Raw genomic sequence first — 23,116 nt, 5'->3', positions numbered from 1 at the left:
TGTTCATTTCTACGTTGCCACAGTATAGACGTTAATTTATCTCTTTGCTTGATTTCTTCCCTCCATGTTAACTACAGAGAAGGTTTTATTTAAGCAGGTTATGAAAAGGAAGGACTGTTATTTCAAAATACTTCACCACAGACAAGCAGTCATTTTAGATAAAATCAATTAAGTGCAGTTATCCAAACATGTATTTAATTCTTGGCAATAAGAAAGCCCTACCCAATGCCCGATGACCTAGAAACCAGAACTAGGAGATTTCCTCATGCAAATTAAATTTGTGTCACACTCATCAGTTAAAAAGATGGCAATGAAGGTCAAATGTGCATCAGCAGTGTAAAATAAAGGATTCCTATCCATATTTGCAGGATGTGTCAATGTGGTTAATTAATTTTTGAGATAGTATTCTTTGAAAGAATAAACTTTGTGAATTGATTATGAAATGAGAAATGCCTAAAGAAAGTTGAGAATGTAAAATAGGCACTCAGCTTGATTAACTTTACCAGCTTTAAAATAATTCATATAATAAGGTAAAAGACACTGGAATTTATTTTATGGCAGTGTTATAAACTCCAAGAACTAACTACATTATAGTAGAGTTTACAGCTTGTTTCTCTTCAAGTCTGTTTTCCATTTTGTATCTTAAAGGCTAAAGATTCAAATCTTTACTCATAGAATTAGGGTGTTTTTTCCCTTAAAAAGTAAACAAAATATAAATAAAGGGAAGGAAAATGTCATTTTACATTGACGGGAATTAAGTGCTGCAAAATAAAGTATCTTTCCTACTCTTCAGCTAATAACATATTAATACTCTGGATACTAATAAGAAAAAGCAGATGCAGACAACATACCCGTTTCCTCAGATTGCAGGTAAGAGTGAGATTCCTTGAGAACGAGTTTGCAAAAGCTGTGTAAAAGTCCAGGACTTTGAGCAAGGCTTCCCGCTTGATGATGTGTAGGTCACAGTATGTCAGGGCCCGGACATTTGCACATGCATGGGCAAGGGTGGTTTCCTTCCAGAAGATGTCTCCAAATACATCACCCTTCCCTGGAAAACAGTGTAAGATCCATATTCAAGCATCTACCACTGTTCTTCCTGTAATCACTATTGTTGTCAGTTTCATATACCGTATCGACCTTTTAGCATAACTTAGAGCTGAGGGTATAACCACATCTATATACACATACCAATGTACAATGGCTTCATATAATATGTAAAGTAACATCACCCCGAATTCAGTTATTGATGAAAATCTGTAGTGGCATGAATAAATAGATCCAACACTGAAGACAAACACCTCATTTTAGCAAATAATTTCATTAACTTCTGCCACCTTCTTTTCCTATTTTGACTAGAAGGAGTGACAGTGACTTTTTAGTTTCATTCTTGCCTGTGCTTCTTCTGGTAAAGATAATGAAATGCAATATAGAAGGATCTGCTGTAACAGTCTTTATAAATGTAGGGCTGATCCAACATATATTAAATACAGATTATCCAATAGGTAGTTATTGTGCTCCATCCAAACAAATTAAAATTTGCCAGGACTTAGTTGCCCAAGAATACCCTTCCCTCTCTACCTAGCCAACCTTATCCAGGTCCTAAGAGTCCAGCTCAAGAGCTCCCATCCACAATTACAAAGCTAATGGACCCAGGTTGCCTAAAACATGGAGACTCAAATGTGCTACCCCTTGAACAGTTCTATAAAAAGTGCTATACTATCATCAAATGTAGATGTCCTTTTAAAATTCTAGAAATTGCACAGGAATCACCTATTCACTTCAGAGCACTACCCACTGGTGGCCTGAACTCCAACCATTTATCATTTGAACTCAAGTACTTAGTTGCCCAATAAAAATGAGAAAGAGTCTAAGGTTAAAGTCCCAAAAGGCCTTTCTGCTGAGGCAGTTCCATAAAAGCCCCTGGTTTCTGAAGTGTAGTCAACTGCACTCTTTGTTCAACTTCTGTGTAAAAGGAAAAGTTTTAAAGTGAAAAAGACAGGGGGAATATATCCAGGAGGGAAACATCTTCCTACAGGCACTCCGTTAATGATTTATTCTTTCTGCACTCAAACCACAGAGGTGAGCAACCATCTGCTGCCATCATGCAGATTAACATCAGAACCAACAGGAAAAAAAAAAAGAAGAAGAAGAAGAAGAAGAAAGACCTTGTTTAACCCTTCAGGTCAGCCAGACAACCAGAGAGAAAAGAAAACGTGTAACCACAGAAATGAAATGGAGACAAAGACAGTGACAAGACAGAGACAGAGAGGTTGAGGGAGAGAGATTACAGATTCTTAGATTCTTTGCTCACCTAAGTAGTTGGGAAGCCCTGAGAGAAACATGGGGCTTGGTTTCAAGCTTAAGAGGCACTTCAGGTTACAAAGAGAAAATACGTACATGACTGACAGGTGATTAAAACCGCCACATGTTCATGTAATTAGCATAAAATAGCTATAATAAATATTTAATTACTCTTAAACAATTCATTTGTTTCTGGACCTTCCAAAAATTCCTTTTAGTTTGTGACATGGATGAGCAAATCAACTCTCTAATAGCCATTCATTTGCCCAAGGAAGAGAGATTAGAGATCTGGTAGCCAAAGAGTGTCTCTAGGGTAATACAGTATCACAATAACCAAAGGGAGACTTTAGCTATAGAAACTCTACCTCCTTTTATAGAGATGATTTTCAGATGTCTATACACGGTATTTTCCTCAAACTAGCAATCCCAATTACAGGCATTTATTCTAATTGCATAACAAGAAGGGCCAAATTTATTTACAAAAATGCTCACTGAAGTTAAATTTATAATCGACAAAAATTGGAAATAAAGTCAACAAATAAATAAATTATAAAATATTATGCAAGCACAAGGTATCAAATTTTACAAAGTGACATGGAGATGATATCCAGGTATATAAAATAGTTAAAGCAGCATATAAAACCATACATACAGTATAATCTCATTTTATGTACCCCATCTCCCTACTCCCAAACATGCATACATATATGCGCACAAACTACAGAAGTAAAAACATCAAAATGCTAGATCCTCTCTGCATTACGGAACAATGTATGGTTTTTATTTTGTCTTATAATTTATGTGTAATACTTTGTAAATAGAAGATATCAACAACTGCTATATTACCACAGTTCCTGATGGTACCCAAAAAAAAGCTAAACTTTTAAAGGGCTGCTTTTACCTTATTTCTCTTTACTCTTATTCCTTTTTACTTTTATTCTTACTCTTTCTATTCTGGATTTTTCCTTCAACAGATTACAAAAATGGTTACATTTCTCTATGATTTATTTCTGCAACATTTTCTCAAATTGTCAGTTATAACCCCTTACCCATTTTTGAATGTTCATTACTTTTCAGCTATTTGGTTTTCATATATGGCACACTTAATAATAATCAATGCTTTTGACTCAGCATTTTCACTTCTGGGAATCAAAAGATTATAACTACCACATATAATATTCATTATAGTGTTGTTAATGATAACCCCAGATTTTAAAAAACCTATATGCCCAATAAGTATGGCAATTGTAAAACTATGCAGAAAATATCAGTTCCCAAAGAATTAAAACAACTTTTGAGATAATATGCAAAAAAATCTTAATTTATAATGTTAAATAAGAAATAATTATATAAAGAATAATAATATGAATATGGTTACAGCCAAAACAAAATATATAAAAATGAAACTGAGGTGCCAATACTAAAAGAATAGTCAATTAATAAATCTACTTTATCTTTTTTTCTTAAGAAAATTATCTTGATAGAACCAAAGTATAATGAATTTTATAATTATATGTTATTATATATAGTTTATTAGTCTGTTCTCACACTGCTAATAAAGATATACCTGAGACTGGGTAATTTATAAAGACAAGAGGTTTAACTGACTCACAGTTCTACATGGCTGGGGAGACCTCACAATCATGGCTGAAGGCAAATAAGGAGCAAAGTCATGTCTTACATGGTGGCAGGCAAGAGAACTTGTGCAGGTGAACTGCCATTTATAAAACTATCAGATCTCATGAGACTTATTCACTACCATGAGAACAATATGAGGAATCTGCTCCCATGATTCAATAATCTCCACCTGACTCTGTCCTTGACATGTAGGGATTATTACAATTCAAGGTAAGATTTGGATGGAGACACAGCCAAACCATATCATATAGTATATACTATGTTATATTAATTTATCAATTGATATAAATTGAGCTAAAAGTCTAAAGGGATACAAAACCAAAAGAAAATGCATTTGAATAATAATAGCAACAGGATTTAAGTAGTGTGCTTATGGTTTTTCTTCTTCCTACTTTATGATTTCCAAATTATTCTATGTTAAAAAATAGCAAGCCATTTTCACAGATGTCTTTCTTTACACTTCTTAATAAAACTGAATTCATAAGATATATACATAGATTTGTAGATTGTAAACAAATATTCATTGATTATTAAGTGCATTGTCAATAGGTAAAAGATATTCAAAATATAAAGGTAGTTTCTTTTTACCAATGTAGGCCATTTTTAATCACAGAGGATTCAAATATCTGTTATATATTTTATTTAGCTTAACTGAAGAAATTAAACACTCTTACATAATTTCTACCTAAAATTTTAAAATTTAAATTATTACTTTACTTAAATTATTATCTTTTTGATATCATGGGGAAATATAAAGTCTATGATATAGTATGAATAGCATATAAACTAGAATATGAATTTATGATAAAATTAATTTATTGCTCCTCTCCCAAAAAGTTTAGAAAAACATAGCACAGTTAACAAAAGTATATAATTCTGCTCCCAACATCAGAATTCACTTTACATAATAAGCAACACTGTGTTTCATTTTGTAGTATTTTCATTAGGATGTGCAATAGGTTAACTGGATATTAATCTAATCAACAGTTTCAAAGTGTGTTTACTTTTTTGGCTTTCTATGTCACCTATTAGGCAATCAATTCACAACAAACTTTTACCGCATTTCTGGGACAATGGTCATCTTTTTAAAAAAATTAATGTCCCAGCCAAAGTAAAGTTGCTTAATGTCCTTCTTCAAGCATATTATGCACATTTATAGTAAGTGATCTCAGAAATCATAGGCTGTGAAAATGTGGGATTATGCATGGAATATCTAACATGCACGCATCTAATATGCATGGAATAGCTAATGAAGAAACAATAAATCTTTTCTTTATGGCACAAAAGATTTTGCACACTTTCAGGGCTCGGAACTCTTGTTCATTTTCTTGACTACAGAACATTTGATGATGGTTTTTAGGTCAGCTCCTGCTGGGTACAAATAGTCTCTGCTATAAACATTTTAGAGCTAGAGATAACTAACCTCCCCTCAAAGTACTAAAATTAGTAGAAAAGCTTGTGCTAAACATGAAAGTTGTTGTTTGGTCTATTTATATTTTCTCAGTTCTTTGCATCAAGTCTTATGAAGTATTTCATTGCTAACCTACAGGAAAAAGGATTGTAAAATAGAAATTAGTGTTAAAGACTCATATAGTAGGAAACTGGAAAATTTAAGACAAAACAGAGACAGAGTTACAACATAATTAAAGGAGTAATACAGACTGTGGTATGCTTGGGGATTATGGTCCTCTAAGGAGCTCATTTTAGGCCAGATTTATTTTTTCAAATGTGAGACACATTATTTGGTGAGTTAATGACATGAATAAAATAAATGCATAAAAATTACTAGAGTTGGGCAGGCTCATGCCTGTAACCCAGCACTTAGGGAGGCTGAGGCAGGTAGATGACGAGGTCAGGAGTTTGAGACCAGCCTGGCCAACGTGGTGAAACCCCATCTCTACTAAAAATACAAAAATTAGGCAGGTATGGTGGTGGGCACCTGTAATCCCAGCTACTTGGGAGGCTGAGGCTGGAGAATCACTTGAACCGGGGATGTGGAGTCAAGATCACACCACTGCACTCCAGCCTGGGTCACAGAGCAAAGCTCCACCTCAAAAAGTAAATAAATAAATGCATAAAAATTACCACAGTTATTCATCAGTGAAAACTGCTAACTAATATATCCAACAGGTCCCAAACCAAATATCATTTGAATTTTACTTAGTTTTCTGTGAGTAACGGGGTATGAAAGTGGCTATATTTGAAGATTTTTCTATACAATGAACCTAATTTATGTATTTGCTTTTTATTATTTTAGTAAGTTTTACTATGTATGCTTGAGATTTAACATGTAACCTTACAGAACACATAAAGATAGTAAAATGGTTACTATAGTGAAGTAAATTAACATGTCTATTATCTCACATATTTTTTATTGTATGTGAAATAAAAGCAGCAAACATCTACCTATTTAACAAAAATTTGTATTACAAGACAGGCATAACCCTCATTTTATTGTGCTTTACCTTACTGTGCTTGGCAGATATTGTTTTTTTACAAATTGAAGGTTTGTGGCAACTCAGTGTTGAACAAGTCTAACAGCGCCATATTTCCAACAGCATGTGATCATTTTGTGTCTCATTTTGGTAATTCTCACAGTAATTCTAATTTTTGTATTGTTATTATATCTGTTATGGAAATCTGTGACCAGTAATCTTTCATGTTATTTTTGTAATTGTTTGGTGCCACTACAAACCACACCCATATAAGATGGCAAAATTATCAATAAATACTGTGTGTGTTTTAACTACTCCACTCAACTGTCATTCCCCAACTCCTTCTTTCTCTCCTTGGGCTCCCTGTTTTCTGAGACACAATAATATTGAAATTAGGTGAACTAGTATCCCTAAAATGGCTTCGAAGTGTTCAAGCGAAAGAAAGAGTCACATATCTCTCACTTCAAGTCAAAATATAGAAATAATTAAGCTTGCTGAGGAAAGTATGCCAAAAGCCAAAATAGGCTAAAAGCTAGGCCTCTTGCACCAAACAGCTAGCCAAGTTGTGAAAGTTGTGAATGCACAGGAAAGGTTATTGAAGGAAGTTACAAGACCTACTCCAGCGAACACATGAATGCTAAGGAGATGAAACAGACTTACTGCTGATAAGGAGAAAGTTTTAGTAGTCTAGATAGAAGACCAAACCAGCCACAACATTCCCTTAAGCCAAAGCCAAATCCAGAGGGAAGCCCTAACTATCTCCAGTTCTGTAAAGGCTAAGAGAGGAGAGGAAGCTGCAGAAGAAAAGTTTGAAGCTAACAGAGGTTGGTTTATAACGTTTAAGAAAAGGAGCCATCTCCATGACATAAAAATGCAAGCTGAAACAGCAAGTACTGATGTAGAAGCTGCAGCAAGTTATCCAGATCTGCTAAAATAACTGATGAAGGTGACTAGACTAGACAACAGATTTTTAATGTAGATGAAAAAGCCTTCTATTAAAAGAAGATGCCATCTGGGACTTTCATAGCTAGAGAGAAGTCAATAACTGGCTTCAAAACTTTAAAGGATAGGCTAACTCTCTCGCTAGGTCCTAGTGCAGCTGGTGACTTTAAGTTGAAGCCAGGACTCCTTGATTATTCCAAAAGTCCTAGAATCTTAAGAATTATGCTAAATCTTCTCTGCCTTTGCTCTATAAATGGAAGAACAAAGCCTAGATGACAGTGCATCTGTTTATAGCATGCTTTACTGAATATTTTAAGCCTACTGTTGAGACCAACTGCTCAGAAAAAAAGATTCATTTGAAAATATTACTGCTCATTGACAATGCATCTGGTCACCCAACTGCTCTAATGAAGACGTACAAGATGAATGTTGTTTTCATGCCTGCTAATACAACACCCATTCCGTGGCCCATGTATCAAGTAGTAATTTTGACTTTCAAGTCTTATTATTCAAGAACTATATTTTGTAAGATTATAGCAGCCACAGATACTGATTTATCTAATGGATCTAAATGGGAAATCTTCTGGAGAACATTCAGAATTCTAGATGTCATTCCAAACACTTGTGATTCATGTGAGTTGTGAGAAAGTCAAAATATTAACATTAACAGGAGTTTGGAAGAAGTTGATTCCAACCCTCATGGATGACTTTTGAGAACTTCAGACTTAAGTAGAGGAAGTAACTGCAGATGTAGAAATAGCAAGACAACTAGAATTAGAAGTGGAGCTCGAAAATGTGGATGGCTTGCTGCAATCTCACTATAAAACCAACAGATGAGAAGTTGCTTCTAATGGATGAGCAAAGAAAGTGGTTTCTTGAGAAAGAATCTACTCCTAGTGAAGATCCTGTGAATCTTATTGAAATGACCACAAAGGATTTATAACAGCACATAAACTCAGTTGATCAGGCAGTGGCGAGAGTTTGAGAGGACTGACTCCAATTTTGAAAGAAGTTCTACTGTGGTTAAAATGCTATCAGTCAGCACCACATGCTACAGATATTTTTTGAAAGGAAGAGTCAACTGACACAACAAATTTCATGTTTTCTTCATTTAAGAAATTGCCACCTCTATTCCATCCTTCAGCAATCACCACCCTTGTCAGTCTGCATCCATCAACATCAAGGCAAGACTGTCCACCAGAAAAAAGACTACAACTTGCTGAAGGCTCAGATGCTCATTAGCATATTTTAACAATAAAGTATTTTTAAATTAAGGTATATGCATTGCTTTTGTAGACATAATGTTATTGCATATGTAACAGACTCAATATAGTGTTGCAAATACATATTGCCTATGTAACAGACTCACTATGCACTTTTATATGCACTAGGAAACTAAAAAATTGTGTGACTCTATTGCAACATTGCTTTATTATTGTGGTCTGGTACCAAACCCACAAAATCTCTGAGATATGCCAGTACAGTATTATTAGCCATAGTCATCATATATACATTAGATCTCTAACAATGTTCATCCTACATATGTGCTACTTTCTATCCTTAGACTTACATGTGCTCATTTCCTCCCATCCTACTCCACCTCCCCACCAGTTTTATTCTCAATCTTTGTATATTTGACTTTTTAAAAAGATTCTACATATAAGTGAGATCACGCAATGTATTTTTTATGTGTCTGGCTTATTTCTCTAAGCATAATGTCCTCAAGGTCCATCTGTGTTGTGGTAAATGGCAGGATCTCTTTCTTTTTTAAGGTTGAATAATATTCCATTGTATATACATACTACATTTTCTTTATCAATTCATCCATCAATGGGTGCGTGGGTTGTTTCCATATCTCAGCTATTGTGAATAATACTGTAACAAACATAGGAGTACAGATAGCTCTAGGAGGTGACTAATTTATTACCTTTGAATATTTACCCAGAAGAGGGATTACTGGTTCATACAGTAGCTTTATTGTTAATTTTTTTTATAAACCTCAATATTGTTTTCCATAACGGCTGCACCAAGCTACATTCTCACCAACAGTTTACTAGGGTTTTCTTTTCTACATATCCTCACCAATATTTATTATACCTTGGCTTTTTGATAACAGCCTTTCTAACAGGTGTGAGGTAATATCTCATAGTGGCTTCAATTTGCATTAACCTGATGATTAGTGATTTGGGCACCTTTTCATATACCTGATGATTATTTTTATGTTTTACTTGGATAAATTTCTGTTCAGGTCTCTTGCTCACTTTTTAATAGGTTTCTGCTAGGGAGTTACAAGAGTTCTTACATGTATGTGGTTTGCACATACATTTCCCAGTCTGTAGGCTGCATTTTCATTTTGTTGATTGTTTCCCATGCTGTACAAAAACCTTTTAGTGTGATGCAATCCTATTTACTTATTTTTGCTTTTGTAGCCCAAGTTTTTGGTATTATATCCAAAAAGTCATTGCCAAAACCAATGTCAAGGAGTTTTTTTCTGTATGTTCTCATCTACATGTTTTATGTGTTCAGGTCTCATAGTTAGGTGTTTTATCCATTTTTAGGTGATTTTTTTGCATAGGTGGAAAATAAGGCTCTATTTTTATCTTTTTGCATGTGAAAGTCCAGTTTTCCCTGCACCATAAATTGAAAAAACTATTAATTTCCCATTTTGGCATCTTAGTACCTTGTTGCAAATTAGTTGACCATATATGTTTGAATTTATTTCTGGGCTCTCTATTCTGTTCTACTGCTCCATGTTTCTTTTTTATGCCAGTACCATACTGTTATAATTACTATAACTTTGTAATATAACTTTAAATCAGAAAGTGTGATGCCTCCAAATTTGTTCTTCTTTCTCAGTATTGTTTTTTTGTCTATTTGGGTTTTTTGTTTTTTTTTTTACAGTTTCATATGAATTTGAGAACTGTTTTCTCTATTTCTTTAAAAATGTCATTGGAATTTTGATAGCAATTGCTTCGAATATGTATATTGCTTTGGGTAGTATGTACATTTTAACAATTAAAATGAAGAAATTATATAGGTATATTAGAATAAAATCTTTTAAAACATTTAGAAATGATGCCTGCCGATCTTCAGTGATTGATATCTGAAGTCATTATGTTAAAAATTATCATGGACATCTGTGTGCATGTGTATTTATATTAGAATGATTTACAATCCTTTGAGTATATACCCAGTAATGAGATTTCTGGGTCAAATGGTATTTCTATTTCATCGCAGCACTGTTTACAATAGCAAAGACTTGGAACCAACCCAAATGCCCATCAATGATAGACTGGATAAAGAAAATGCAGCACATGTACACCATGGAATACTATGCAGCCATTAAAAAGGGATGAGTTCATGTCCTTTACAGGGACAAGGATGAAGCTGGAAACCAGCATTCTCAGCAAACTGACACAAGAACGGAAAACCAAGCACCCCATGTTCTCACTCCTGCATGGTATTGAACAATGAGAACACATGGACACAGAGAGGGGACCATTGCACACTGGGGCCTGTTGGGGGTGGAGAGGCTAAGGGAGAGATAGAAGGGGGTGGAGAGATTGGGGAGGGATAGCATTAGGAGAAATACAGGGATGGATGCAGCAAACCACCATGGCATGTGTATATCTATATAACAATACTGTACGATTTGCACATGTGCCCCAGAACTTAAAGTATAATAATATTAATAAATTATAATGGATACAAGCTTGGAGACATTTTCAGAGAAGTAAATAATAATTCTTATATATTAAAAAGAAAATAATTGATTTAGTTTGCAGGGTTTTTTTTACACACACATAGAATGAGCCAAATAGCTCTTATTAAGCAGAAGTAAAGAGAAGGTATCCTGAAAATAGTAGAAGCTACCTTTAAGGAGGTAGAAGAAATGACAACAAACATGCTGATAATCCTGAGTTTGGCACTATTAGTGTTAGGAGCAAATTGACTGCATATAAAAATCCAAGTATGTGCCTAAATCAAGAAAGGTAATGGGATATTACAAAAAAGAAATCCAAGCAAAAGACCAAGTTGTAAATCAATTACATCTTGAAGCTCTTCTGTTTTCTTTTTCTAAGAAAACATTTAGAGTTGAAGCCTATGATATTGTTCATGTTATAACTAAGTCTTACATCTCTGAAGTGGGAGAAATCTGTCCTTTCTACCTCATTCAATCAATGAATCTGACATCCTGACTCAACCCTAATTCTAACCTATGATGCAATAATTTCACTTCTGAGTATGTATCCAAAATTATTGAAATCAAAATCTCAAAGAGATATCTGTACTCTCATGCTTATTGTAGCTTTAGTCAAAATAGGTAGACATGGAAACAATCCCAGCATATACCAACAGATGAATGGAAAAAGAAAATGTGGTATACACATACAATGGAATACTATTCAGCCTTTGAAAAGAAGAAAATTCTGTCATTTGCTACAATATACGTAAACCTGGAGAGCATTATGCTAAAGGAAATAAGCCAGTCACGGAGGACAAATACTTCATGATTCCACTCATATAAAATGTCTGTAATAGTCACATTCACACAAACAGAATATAATAGTGGCTGTCAGGGCTTGGAAGATAGGGAAAAGGGACAATTTTTGTTCAATGGGTATACAGTTTCAGTTATCCTACATGAATTAAGTTTTGGATATCTACTGTATATATAGAGCCTATACTTAACAACACAGTACTGTGAACTTCAAAATTTGTTAAGTGGGTAGATCTCACATTAAGTGTTCTTACCATGAAAAAAAGGACAGAAGCTATGTGAGTTTGGGGGTGTATCTATTACCTTGATTATGGTAATGATATTAAAAGTGTTTGTATATACACAAATTCATCAAATTGTGTGCATTAAATATATGTAGATATCTGTGTATCAACTATACCTCAATAAAGCTGTGTTGCTGTGATAGAAATGTATATGATTATGGGCAGCGATCAGGGGATGCACAGAGAAATAAAAATCAATCACAGGGATAAAGGAGTGAGATTCAAAGCACAGGTTTTCTTGCTTTCTTTCTTGTATTGTTGTTACATGTCTTTTGTTTTTCCTTTACCTTATGTTATTTCATATATTTATATAATAAAATTCTACCATTTAAGATTTTTTTAAAAGTTTTTTGGACTTTTTGTTCAAAAGTTGAAACATTTGCATTATGCTGTGAGGAGATAGGCAGATTCAGGAAATAGAAATCTGGCTCTCAAGAAGTCTTTAACTTTGTGAGTAAGAGAGACCCCAAAAAAATTACAAAATAGAAAAAAATAAAATAAGTATATACAGATCAGGATAAGCCAAGTGCAGAAGAAAAACAATGTTGTTTTTAATTTATAGAAATTAGGAAAGACCTCACAAAGTAATGATTAAGTTTAATCATATCTGAGCCCTCAACAAAAAGGGCAGTATTTAAGGATCAGAGAATAAATAGTAAGAGCACAATTAATGCTGCAATGCTGCTCATTCCATGGGCAGCATTGTAGCATTAATCCATTCTACGGAAAATCTGTAGTACATAAAGAAAAGGCCAAGTCTTGAGGAAACAAAAGTCAAAACTCAAGAGAGAACCAAGAACCTTGAATGCCACACAGTGGTGTCTGCCTAAACCTACTCTAAAGACAGACCACTTAAAAGTATTTTAAGTAAAGAAAGTCATAATCTAGCCAGTGTTTCAATAACAGAACTAATGACATTACAAAGAATGACTAAGGAAGTACTTTTGGAAGACTATTTAACATCAGTTTCAAATCATAATAGGGTATTTCACAGATTATAAATTATGATTTCACTTTACTTCACCACTTTAACATGATTAAAGGCACTGACAACAAAAGTAAAGAGGAGTAAAAGGCGCAACAGATACCATGGTAGAAAACACAAATTCTATGATCTGCCTGCTGTCTTGAGTAAAGAGCTAACATATTTAAGATAGTCTAGGAAAGAAATGTCATCCAAGAATTTCATATCCAGCAAAATTGATTTTTAAGTATAAAGGGCTATATATTATATAACTCAGGGAATATTATTCCAATGGATATTCTCTAAGGATTTTCTTAGTGAATATGCTTCAGGGCATGAAAATATTTAAACAGACACTGACATAAAGACTAGTAGTAAGCACTAACTATACAGTTACATGTAGAAATAGACTAAATAATTGTTAAAAGAAAGTGTAGTATGTAATGACTATATGCTCTGACAATGTAAACATAGTATAACTATTAAAAAGAATGGCGGGTGGCAGGAAAATGGGACAAGTATTTGTAAAAAATTATTTTATATATTTTCAGTAATCGTATTTTTGATGGTATTAGTATTTTTATTCTGGGTTTGTCATGTTGCAATATAGCATGGCATAAAGCAATTGAGTAGTTATGAAATATTTTAATTCTATCATCCATCCCTAGCCTTCTATTTTTTTTTTTTGAGACAGTCTCTCTCTCTCTGTCACCCAGCCTGGAGTGCAGTGAGGCAGGAGAATCCCTTGAATCTCAGAGGCAGAGGTTGCAGTAAGCCAAGACTTTGCCACTGCACTCCAGCCTGGAGAACAGAGTGAGACTCCAACAAAAAAAAAAAAAAAAACAAAAAAAAAAAAAAAAAAAAGAGTGGATAAATATAACCCTATAGTACTAAATTATAACCGAATATATATGTATGAACTCATGATATATTTTATTTGTATATATAAACACATACTCACACATACACATAAATATTTTTTCCTGATTTTGTACATTAAGATGGCCAAGAAACAATGACCAAAACCATAGCAATAACCATTTCTAGGGCCTAGATTGTAATATTGAAATATTATTTTCCACTAAAATGAATGAGCTTTTTGGAAAAATGGCTAATGGCTGATTCCATGAAAGGCACAGGATTGTACAAGATGAGCATATATGATCGAACTACATAAAAAGGAAGGAAGTTATCAAAAGCTACAGTATCAAAAGGACACAGTGGTTCATACTGGCCAAAGGTAAGACAAGTTAAACTTTGGTAAGGATAAACATTTTAATGAACTGAAACTCATTAAGTTTGTTTAAATCCATTAGTACATAAAGACATTTTAAAAGAAATTTTCAGAGCAATTTCAAAGGATGAGATCAATCATCAAAAAATTGGTAAATATAGCAAAGAGTCAAACATTTATCCTGCCTTTCCCATGTGAAACGCACACTGGAAAACCAAATAGTTGAGAGAAAGCATCTCTAAGTATTCCAACTAGTAAACAAACAAAAATATAAAATTATAGTATCTTCATTTGCAACTCTCAATGACTTAATGAATCTAGGCATTGAGTATCAATGGCTGATAACATCACCTAAAGTGATTGAACCAAACATCATGTGCCTCTTATGAAAGAACAAAGCCCCAGCTACAGTTTTGCTAAAGGTATTGAACCTGAATCCACCAAAGAGCAATGAGAAAAGCAAGCTGAGCAGTCCCTACCCTGTCTAGATAATGTCAACACTCAAGGGCATGGCAAAGAGGTCATCATGGTACTGTCTGGAGTCATAAGGCTGGCACAGTCTCAAAAAGTAGAGAAGGAAAGTCCACTTCCTCATGAAAGAAAAACATGTGGTCTTTCCTGCAATCTTGAAGCATTCTAGCAAGCTTCATTTCCACTTTCACACTTACCAACTTAGTAGACTCTGAACTCTTCCATAACCCAGATGAAAGAGGTGAGTGGAATTTAACATTCTTATCTTGTCTTCTAAGAACTCATAACATTCACACTCCGGGCTTAGTTCTCCTCAGTCCTAAACACCTTCTTTGTGATAAACCAGTCACTTGGAGGGGAACAATATTTTTAGATACGTAGTAGCTGATTTAGCCAATTCATACTTAACTAATTACTGTAGGTAATATTTGGTGAAGGGATTTTGTAACATACATTGTTATGGGACCTAATTCTTGCAGTGTTGTTAGAGAAATCTTTTTTTTAAGTAAAAAGATACAAATTGGTAAAGGTAATATAGGTAATCTATTTTCCATTAAGATTAAACCAAATAGTTGTACTATGATTTCAAAATTCTATTTCAAAATTCCTGTTAAAGAGAGCATCACTTTTTTGTAATTTGATAGTTTAAACCATGGACATAATGTTGGACAGGTTTGGATTCAAATTCTGTACCACTAATTACTTAATAGCTGTGACCCAGGGTAAACCACCCGATATTATAGAGTTTCAGTTCCTTCATCTGTAAGATGACTACAATAATTACTTTCTTCACAGGGTTATTAAAGGACTTGATATAATAATGTATACAAAATAATGAGCACTCCATTAATAAGTATTTGGAATTTTAATAAGACTTTCAAAGAGGCCCAAGTATATTTTTCAAAAACATATTTTAAAAGTTTGATAAGGAATATTAAAATCAAAATGTATCTGTTGACTTTACATTTTACTTAAGTAGGGGGGCTCATTTAATACAATTTTTCTTTCTTTAAGTCCCTTTTAATTCTTAAATGTTTATGTATTCATGAAATTAATTGATTTGTTGAATCCTTAATTCTAATTGATGATAAAAGCAATGTCACTTTAGGAATTAAAGCTAAATCTCCTTCAGTTAATGTCATTTAAAGTTTTCCTATCATGGTCAACAACCAGGCGTAAGTTAGATTCTTTCTTGGTACTGCAGTTCCTTGACGGAGAACCAGAAAGGAGAGCTTATCAGAGAGGCATGTGTGGTCTGAGACACTTACCATAGCCACCACCCCCTCATTCTCTTTGCTCAAATTTCCTAGTTAACAATAGGAAAATGTTTCTTCTGCCTACAACAGATCTAAACTAAAGCTATAGGCTTTCGAGAAATGCATTTTACTATAACTCTCCAGACAAAGGAGGAACAGAGGACAGTCAGTATTTCATGATATAACATAGAGGAAATTGGCAAGTGAGCCAACAGAACACAATGTATTTTTCTGGGTACTTAGAACTGAAACGATTATGAAAACAGTTTGTTGGCAAAGTACAGTTGGCCCTCCATACCCATGGATTTCTCATCAATGGATTCAACGAACCACAAATCAAAAATATTTAGGGTTAAAAAATAGTTGGCTGCATCTGTACTAAATGTGCATAGACTTTTTTCTTGTCATTATTCCCCAACCAATAAAACAACTAAGTACATGGCATTGCCATTGTGTTGGGGATGATAAATAACCTACATATGATTTTAAATATAGAGGAAAATGTGCATAGGTTGTATGCAAATACTACACCATTTTACATAAGGTACTTGAGCATCCTCAGAGTAGGGTATCTGTGAGGGTGTCCTAAAACCAATCCCTAGTAAATATCAAGTAACAGCTGTACCAGCTACTCTGTCTCACTCAAACAAGCCTTTACTAAGGACCTATTGAAGTGGTCCTATCATAGATGACAGAGAGATAAAAATTCAAGTGGTCACTGTACAGTGGGAGGATAAACAGGTAAAGGATAAAAATAGGAGATACTAAGAACCCTGTGCAGTCATCCAAGTAGAAGCACAGAATAGAGGCATCTAACCCAGACTAAATAAGGGAAAAATTAGTGATCTGTTTCTTGCAGATCACTAAAAAGGAGAGAAAAAGTATTCTAAATAAAGGAGCGGTATAAGCAAAAGCCTGCCAGTAAGAGGGAACTTTGTATACCTCAAGAAACGTCCTGCAATTCAGCATGGTGAGAATAGGGTAGGGATAGACAATGACACAGATCAGGCTGGAAAGGAGAGCAAAAACTAGAACCCAAATGCTCCCATAGGCCATGCTCGTAGCTACATTTTATTCTTAAGGTACTGGAAATACTAATGAGGACACTGACAAAATTGTTTCGTAGGAAGATTACTGTGATGGCAGCACAACATAGAAGTGGAGGTTGAAGCTGATGATAGATTTATAAGCAGGTAAGTCTATTGGCTAAGATGGTAGTCATGGTCCATGTGAACCCAGAAAATCTGAGACAGGTCTCAGTCAATTTACAAAGTGTATTTTGCCAAGGTTGAGGACATGCCATGACGCATCCTCAGGAAGTCCTGATGACATGTGCCCAATGCAGTTGGGGCACAGCTTGGTTTTATATATTTTAGGGAGACATCAATCAATATATGTAAGAAGTACATTGGTTTTGTCTGGAAAGAGGGGACAGCTTGAAGCAAAGGCAGGATGACCCCAAGCAGGGAGGGAGCTTTCAGGTCACAGATAGGTGATATAAAAATGCCTGCATTCTTTTGAGTTTCTGATTAGCCTTTCCAAAGGAAGCAAATCAGATATGCATCTATCTCAGTAACTTTGAATGGAATGGTGCTGGGTGGTTGGGGGGAAGGGGCAGGTGAGTTTTCCTTAGTGATTTCGGGGGTCCAAAGTATTTTCCTTTCACACCCAGGATGAAAATTTTAAGAGCATTGATTGTGGTAAGGGATATTAAGAATAGGAATAAAAGATGCCATAGAACAAACAAGACTCAGTTTTGAAGGGTCATAGAGAGGGTTTCAGGTTGAATCTAAACTACCACGATTGTTAAAACTTATATCTTATCCCAAAACCTGCCGGCTGAGGATCTCTAAAAGTAAGCATTTTGAACCATAGATAAACGATGTTATAATCACTGCTTCAATGTTTAAATCAAGACAAGCACACATGTTTTTTAAAAGCAAACAACTGGTTTTCCCTCTATAAAAGTATCTGAATTAACTCATTTCATCATCATAATATGTAGAACAAATCTACATGTTTCACAGTTCAGCATCGAAAAACATAGAAGCATGGGTGCAAAAGAAAATAATTTTCAGGAACTTGGGAAAAGCCCTTTCACTGATTTAAACTGTGAAGCGCTTGACTTCCAATAGCAAGTGCAGAGAAAGAAATACTAACTACAGCTTAAAAGTCACACTTTCATAGATTCTCAAAATAGCAAAATATTACTCATTCACATCTCAGATTTTTTCTTTCCATGATAAAATAAGGAGATTTTTAATTTCAAGCAGTATAATTATAAATTTTCTTTAATACTATGTTTACAATGAACTTTGTTTTTCTGAGACAGAGTCTCACTCTGTCGCTCAGGCTGGCATGATCTCAGCTCACCTGCAACCTCTGCCTCCTTGGTTCAACTGATTCTTATGCCTCAGCCTCCCAAGTGGCTGGGATTACAGGTTTATGACACCAAACCCAGCTAATTTTTGTATTTTTAGTAGAGATGGCATTTCACCATGTTGGCTAGACTGATCTCCAACTCCTGACCTCAAATGATTCACCCACCTCGCCCTCTCAAAGTGCTAGGATTACAGGCATGAGCCACTATGCCCGGCCTACAGTGGATTTTAAATAACTGATTCTATTTAAAATAGAATCTTAATTCAAGTGCTAAAGACTCTCTTTCTTATTGATTTAGTTATGGTATTTCTGTCCTCATTTATGCTGTTTTTCCCAACCCCATAACAATTTTCAACACTCCATCCAAACCATACATAAACAAGCATTGCACTCTTGAGAACCTGAATTTTTAATTAAAAGACTTAGAGATTGTCTTAGTTTAATAACTCTAACCATATGATCCTAACAATCAAGGAACACAGATGAGAAAAGACAAAATGAAAATACAACAAAACAAATGTGTTAGGAGCAGGGTCTATTATTGGCAGGGAAATGTCATTTTTATAACCTCTGAAAGGCACAATACACTTGTCAAGACACTGAGAAGTAACCTGGCTATTTCAGCCATACCAATAAACCTGTTCACATTAAGTAATGATAGGGTAGAAACTAAAAGGGAATAAGACTTTAAAGAATATAAAATATTATGTATGCATCATCAACTTAATTTGGAATTCTTTGTTTTTTATAAAAAGTGGGAAGGTCAAAAAAAGGTGGAGGTGTAGGAACTGAAAGAACTTCAAATTGAAAAAAGACATGAACTGCAATTATATCCATATGCCCTATTTAGAAAAACATCTTGAAGCCATCCTCCGGTGTTAAAGGAGGTTATTTGTTGACTAAATTTTTTATCTTTCCATTAATTAGTTATGCTTCAGAACTTATTCATTAAACTCCTTAGCACTTTAGACACACCAAAGACTTATGTACATATCAAGAGACTGTTTAGTGGCAAGAATCCAAAAAGAAGAAACTGCACTTGATTTTGGATTCAAAGATTCTAATTAATTTTAAAATAACCTCCCTTCCCTACCTTTTAACTGGCAAATGAATCAGTGTAAGAGATAGCAAGGCCTTCTTATTTCTCCTATCAGACTAATTTAGTCAAGTTCCCATTTTTATAGGGTATCCTCAGATGTGAATAATGTAGGGATTTTATTCCTCTCTGACCCTTGCAAGGCAAAGAGCATTAAACATGACAGCTTTTGCCATATTTCAATGCCAAAGGCCACAGTTGACAATCAAGACATAACAATCATAAATATCTGTACACCAAATAACACAGCAGCAAATGTTACATAGCATAAACCACAAGAGATGAAAGGAGACATAGATAAAACACATGAATAATAAGGTACATTAGCCTTCCACTCTCAGTGCCAGGACAAATCAAAAGGATTTTTAAAAAACACTTAAAGTTATACAGACCAAATCAATTTAACAAGTGTAAACAGAACTTAAAGACATACATATATATCTTTATATGTGTATATATATATATATATATATATATATATACACACACACATACACACACACACACATAACTAATATATACACACATATATATCAGGATGTGAAGGAATGATGTATATTAAAGATTAAATATATTTATATTAATTATATATATTAAATATTAAATATATTAATATAATCTGTTCACATCCTGATAACTTTTGTAACTTTTCATTAAGCATGCAGTTATTTCAAAATTAAACTATCAAAAATGAGAAGAAGAAGAGGAAGAGGAGGTGAAGAAAGAGGAAAAGAGAATGAAGAGGAGAATCGAGAAAAAAACGGTGCTGGTAAGTTACTGTTTCAATCCTCTTTTCTTAAAACATCATTAAAGCATTTTGTATGTTAAACAAACAAACAAAAAATCTTGATCTGGTGGACTTTTGAATGAACTAGTCTTTTTCAGAGTCCTGTAGAGAAAAAGAAAGAAAGGTACCCAGAGTGTTGTCCATATAATTTGAGTCATGAAGCACAAGATGTGAAAAGTCTCTGAATCCCAAGATTTTTGAGGAGTGAGAACAAAAAGCACACACTCAAAATAATAAAATGTGACAGATATACGATGAGATGGGTCCAATACCCAGGGGTCCCGTGTTCATTTTACTGTGTCACTGGGCAAAACAAGTTACCATTTTATTTTAAAATGAAAGGAAAATGCATTTTGTCTGCATTTGCTGAGCAAATTGTTCCAGTTTAGCAGACTCAGGCCAGAGGCACACTGTACCCAGGACTTTCTCCAGCCTTCTTTTAAAAAAGAGTTACCCAAGTGAAGTTGTAAGGAAGAAAATGGGACAAAGCAAATGATAATGACTCTACAGCTGAGGTCATTTATCATGAGGGTACTCATTTTCATGTAATATATTTGATAATTTTTTCCCACCCACCATTGACATGGACATTCAGGAAAATAAAATAAATCTGCTTTGGCCTTGTATTTTACCCTCTTCTCTATGCAAACAAGAATGGTTGCAGTGTGAATATGCTTATTTCACCACAAAGGATTGTGCTGGTGAAATGTACACTTTTTATGAAGGGTTATATTTAACTCCTTTATCCTCCAGTAAACGAAGCAGAACAAGCACTAATGAGCATTAAACATAACCAAAACGCTGACTTTAAAGCGTTGTATTTTCTTCTTGAAAAAAATTAAAATCGTTCCTAGAAGAAATCTAACTATAACACTATTGTTTATATACAGTTAACGAAAGGGTTACAAACCATGGTATTCAGTCATTTGACACCCTGAGTCATTTTCTAGAACTCACGATTGTTACAGAACCTGTTTTCCTATGAAGGATTATTTCTTTTCCAATCTCAATTCTGTATTTTCCAAGTAATGGTGCTTTTTGAAGTCAATTTTTCATTATTGTGGTGGATTTTGCTTTTGTAGTTTTTAAAATCTATCAGTTAATCTACTTTTGAGAATAAGTGGCATTCAAGCTATGGTAGGTTGACCTCAGTAGCTGAAAATCCAATAGTTTAAAAATTGAGCTCATTTTTCATGAGACACAAGCCGTGAAAAATGTGATCAAAATGAAGTCGACATCCTGCAATTCTAACTTATTTTACCTGATTAAAAAAAAAAACAAGGAGTGAGTCTCCTCTGACCTTATTTCATTACTTCCTTTTATATCTGTGGATATCATGAACCTGCTGCAGATCTTTGAGCAGAAAATGATCTAAAAGGTCATTTTGCAATTTTTTTTTTTTTGCCAAGCAATATATCCTACACCATCCCCAAATATGCAACATTTTTTTTTATTTTCTCACTTATATATACCGTTCCTGCCTTTTTATTGTGGTTGTGGTTAGCAGGACTATCTACTGAATTCTAAATTCTAAAATTCTCTAAATTTTCAAATGAATTTATTATTAGCCAAATAATTTGTATGGCTTTTGAATATAGATGGACAGAACCAGCTTTATAAACCTAAGTTTAATTTACTCATATTGTGATCACTCCACTATAAAAGGTCAGACTTACTAACCTCCTCTGCACTTTCAGCTGACTATTTAGGTCGACTGTGATGAGAGAGAAAGTTTTGGAGTAAAATCATCTATATTCTAGCCTCCATTCATTTACTAACTAACTGGGAAAATCACTAAGCTTTTCTGGGCCTCACTTGGTTCCTCTCTAAAGAAAAGGGTTGAGCTAGAGAGGTTCTATCACCCTTCTGAGACTAACACCTTATGTCACTACCATGATAATCATTCCACAAGCCATTTTCATACTTACTCACACAGAGCTACAAGGCACCTTAGGCTGTAACCACCTTTAGTCTAGAAGGTACTGTCCTTCTGTTGCCAAAGAAAGTTTAATCAAACCCCCACTCAGCTCATTAGGCTGTGACTGATACTAATGTTCTCTGCTGAAACAGCATTATTAGTTTTCATTAAAATTCACATCTCAATTTCCAAAGTTACCAAACAAAGGAAATTTCTCTTTAAAAATCTGAGAAGCAAAATACCTAAAGCTGTTACTACGCATTTGCTACTACGTTAGGAAAGTTCACAGTACCTAAAATAGCCACCACCTCATCATCCTGGATGACTTCCAAGGATCCCGACACCACAAAGCAGAGGGCATCCACACTTTCTCCAGCGTGGTAAATGAGGTCCCCAGGAGCACAGTGAATGGTTTGGAACTCTACTGCCAAGGCGCGCAGACACCCATCGCTGGCCAATCGAAAAGCAGGATGTTCATTAAAAACCTTCCGGTTTAGATGAACACAGATATCAGCTCTCATGTCCTTGGGACAAATGGAGAGGACCTAAAGAAGGTGAGAGATTAGTAAGTGAGACGGAAAGAGAAAGGGGCCACTTCAGAAAAAAAGCATCCAAAAAGTATTTATTGACCATAAGTATGTCTGCTACACACCCTGCTAGATACTGGGAAGGCAAAGGTAACAAGACACAGCTCTGCTCTGAAGGAGGTAATAATCCACTGAAATGGGCTGATGAGCATATGGAACATGACAATGCAGAACCATGTAGTAAATGCTTGGAGAAGAGTACGGATCTCCCCTTAGAAGGAACACAGCCTTGGCCGGGCACAGTTGCTCACCGCCTGTAATCCAGCACTTTGGGAGGCCAAGGCAGGTGTATCCCTTGAGCTCAGTAGTTTGAGACCAGC

At 34.7% G+C, this 23,116-nt stretch overlaps 1 protein-coding gene across 1 annotated transcript in view; it reads right to left on the bottom strand.

Annotated features, from left to right (window-relative positions):
* The window catches only part of KCNH5 (potassium voltage-gated channel subfamily H member 5), a 398,615-nt gene that overhangs the window by 85,023 nt on the left and 290,476 nt on the right, over positions 1-23,116 (bottom strand). Inside the window, exons 9-10 of the mRNA XM_003924415.2 lie at positions 22,502-22,754; positions 852-1,048 (exon numbers count right to left, since the gene is read on the bottom strand). Of these exons, the coding sequence (XP_003924464.1) occupies positions 852-1,048; positions 22,502-22,754 (450 nt within the window). The remainder of the gene's footprint in view (positions 1-851; positions 1,049-22,501; positions 22,755-23,116) is intronic.

Source organism: Saimiri boliviensis, chromosome 2 (assembly GCF_048565385.1).
Source record: "Saimiri boliviensis isolate mSaiBol1 chromosome 2, mSaiBol1.pri, whole genome shotgun sequence".
Lineage (NCBI taxonomy): Eukaryota > Metazoa > Chordata > Mammalia > Primates > Cebidae > Saimiri > Saimiri boliviensis.
The sequence above is the reverse complement of the archived record's forward strand: the minus strand, read 5'-3'. Positions and strand labels throughout refer to the sequence as shown.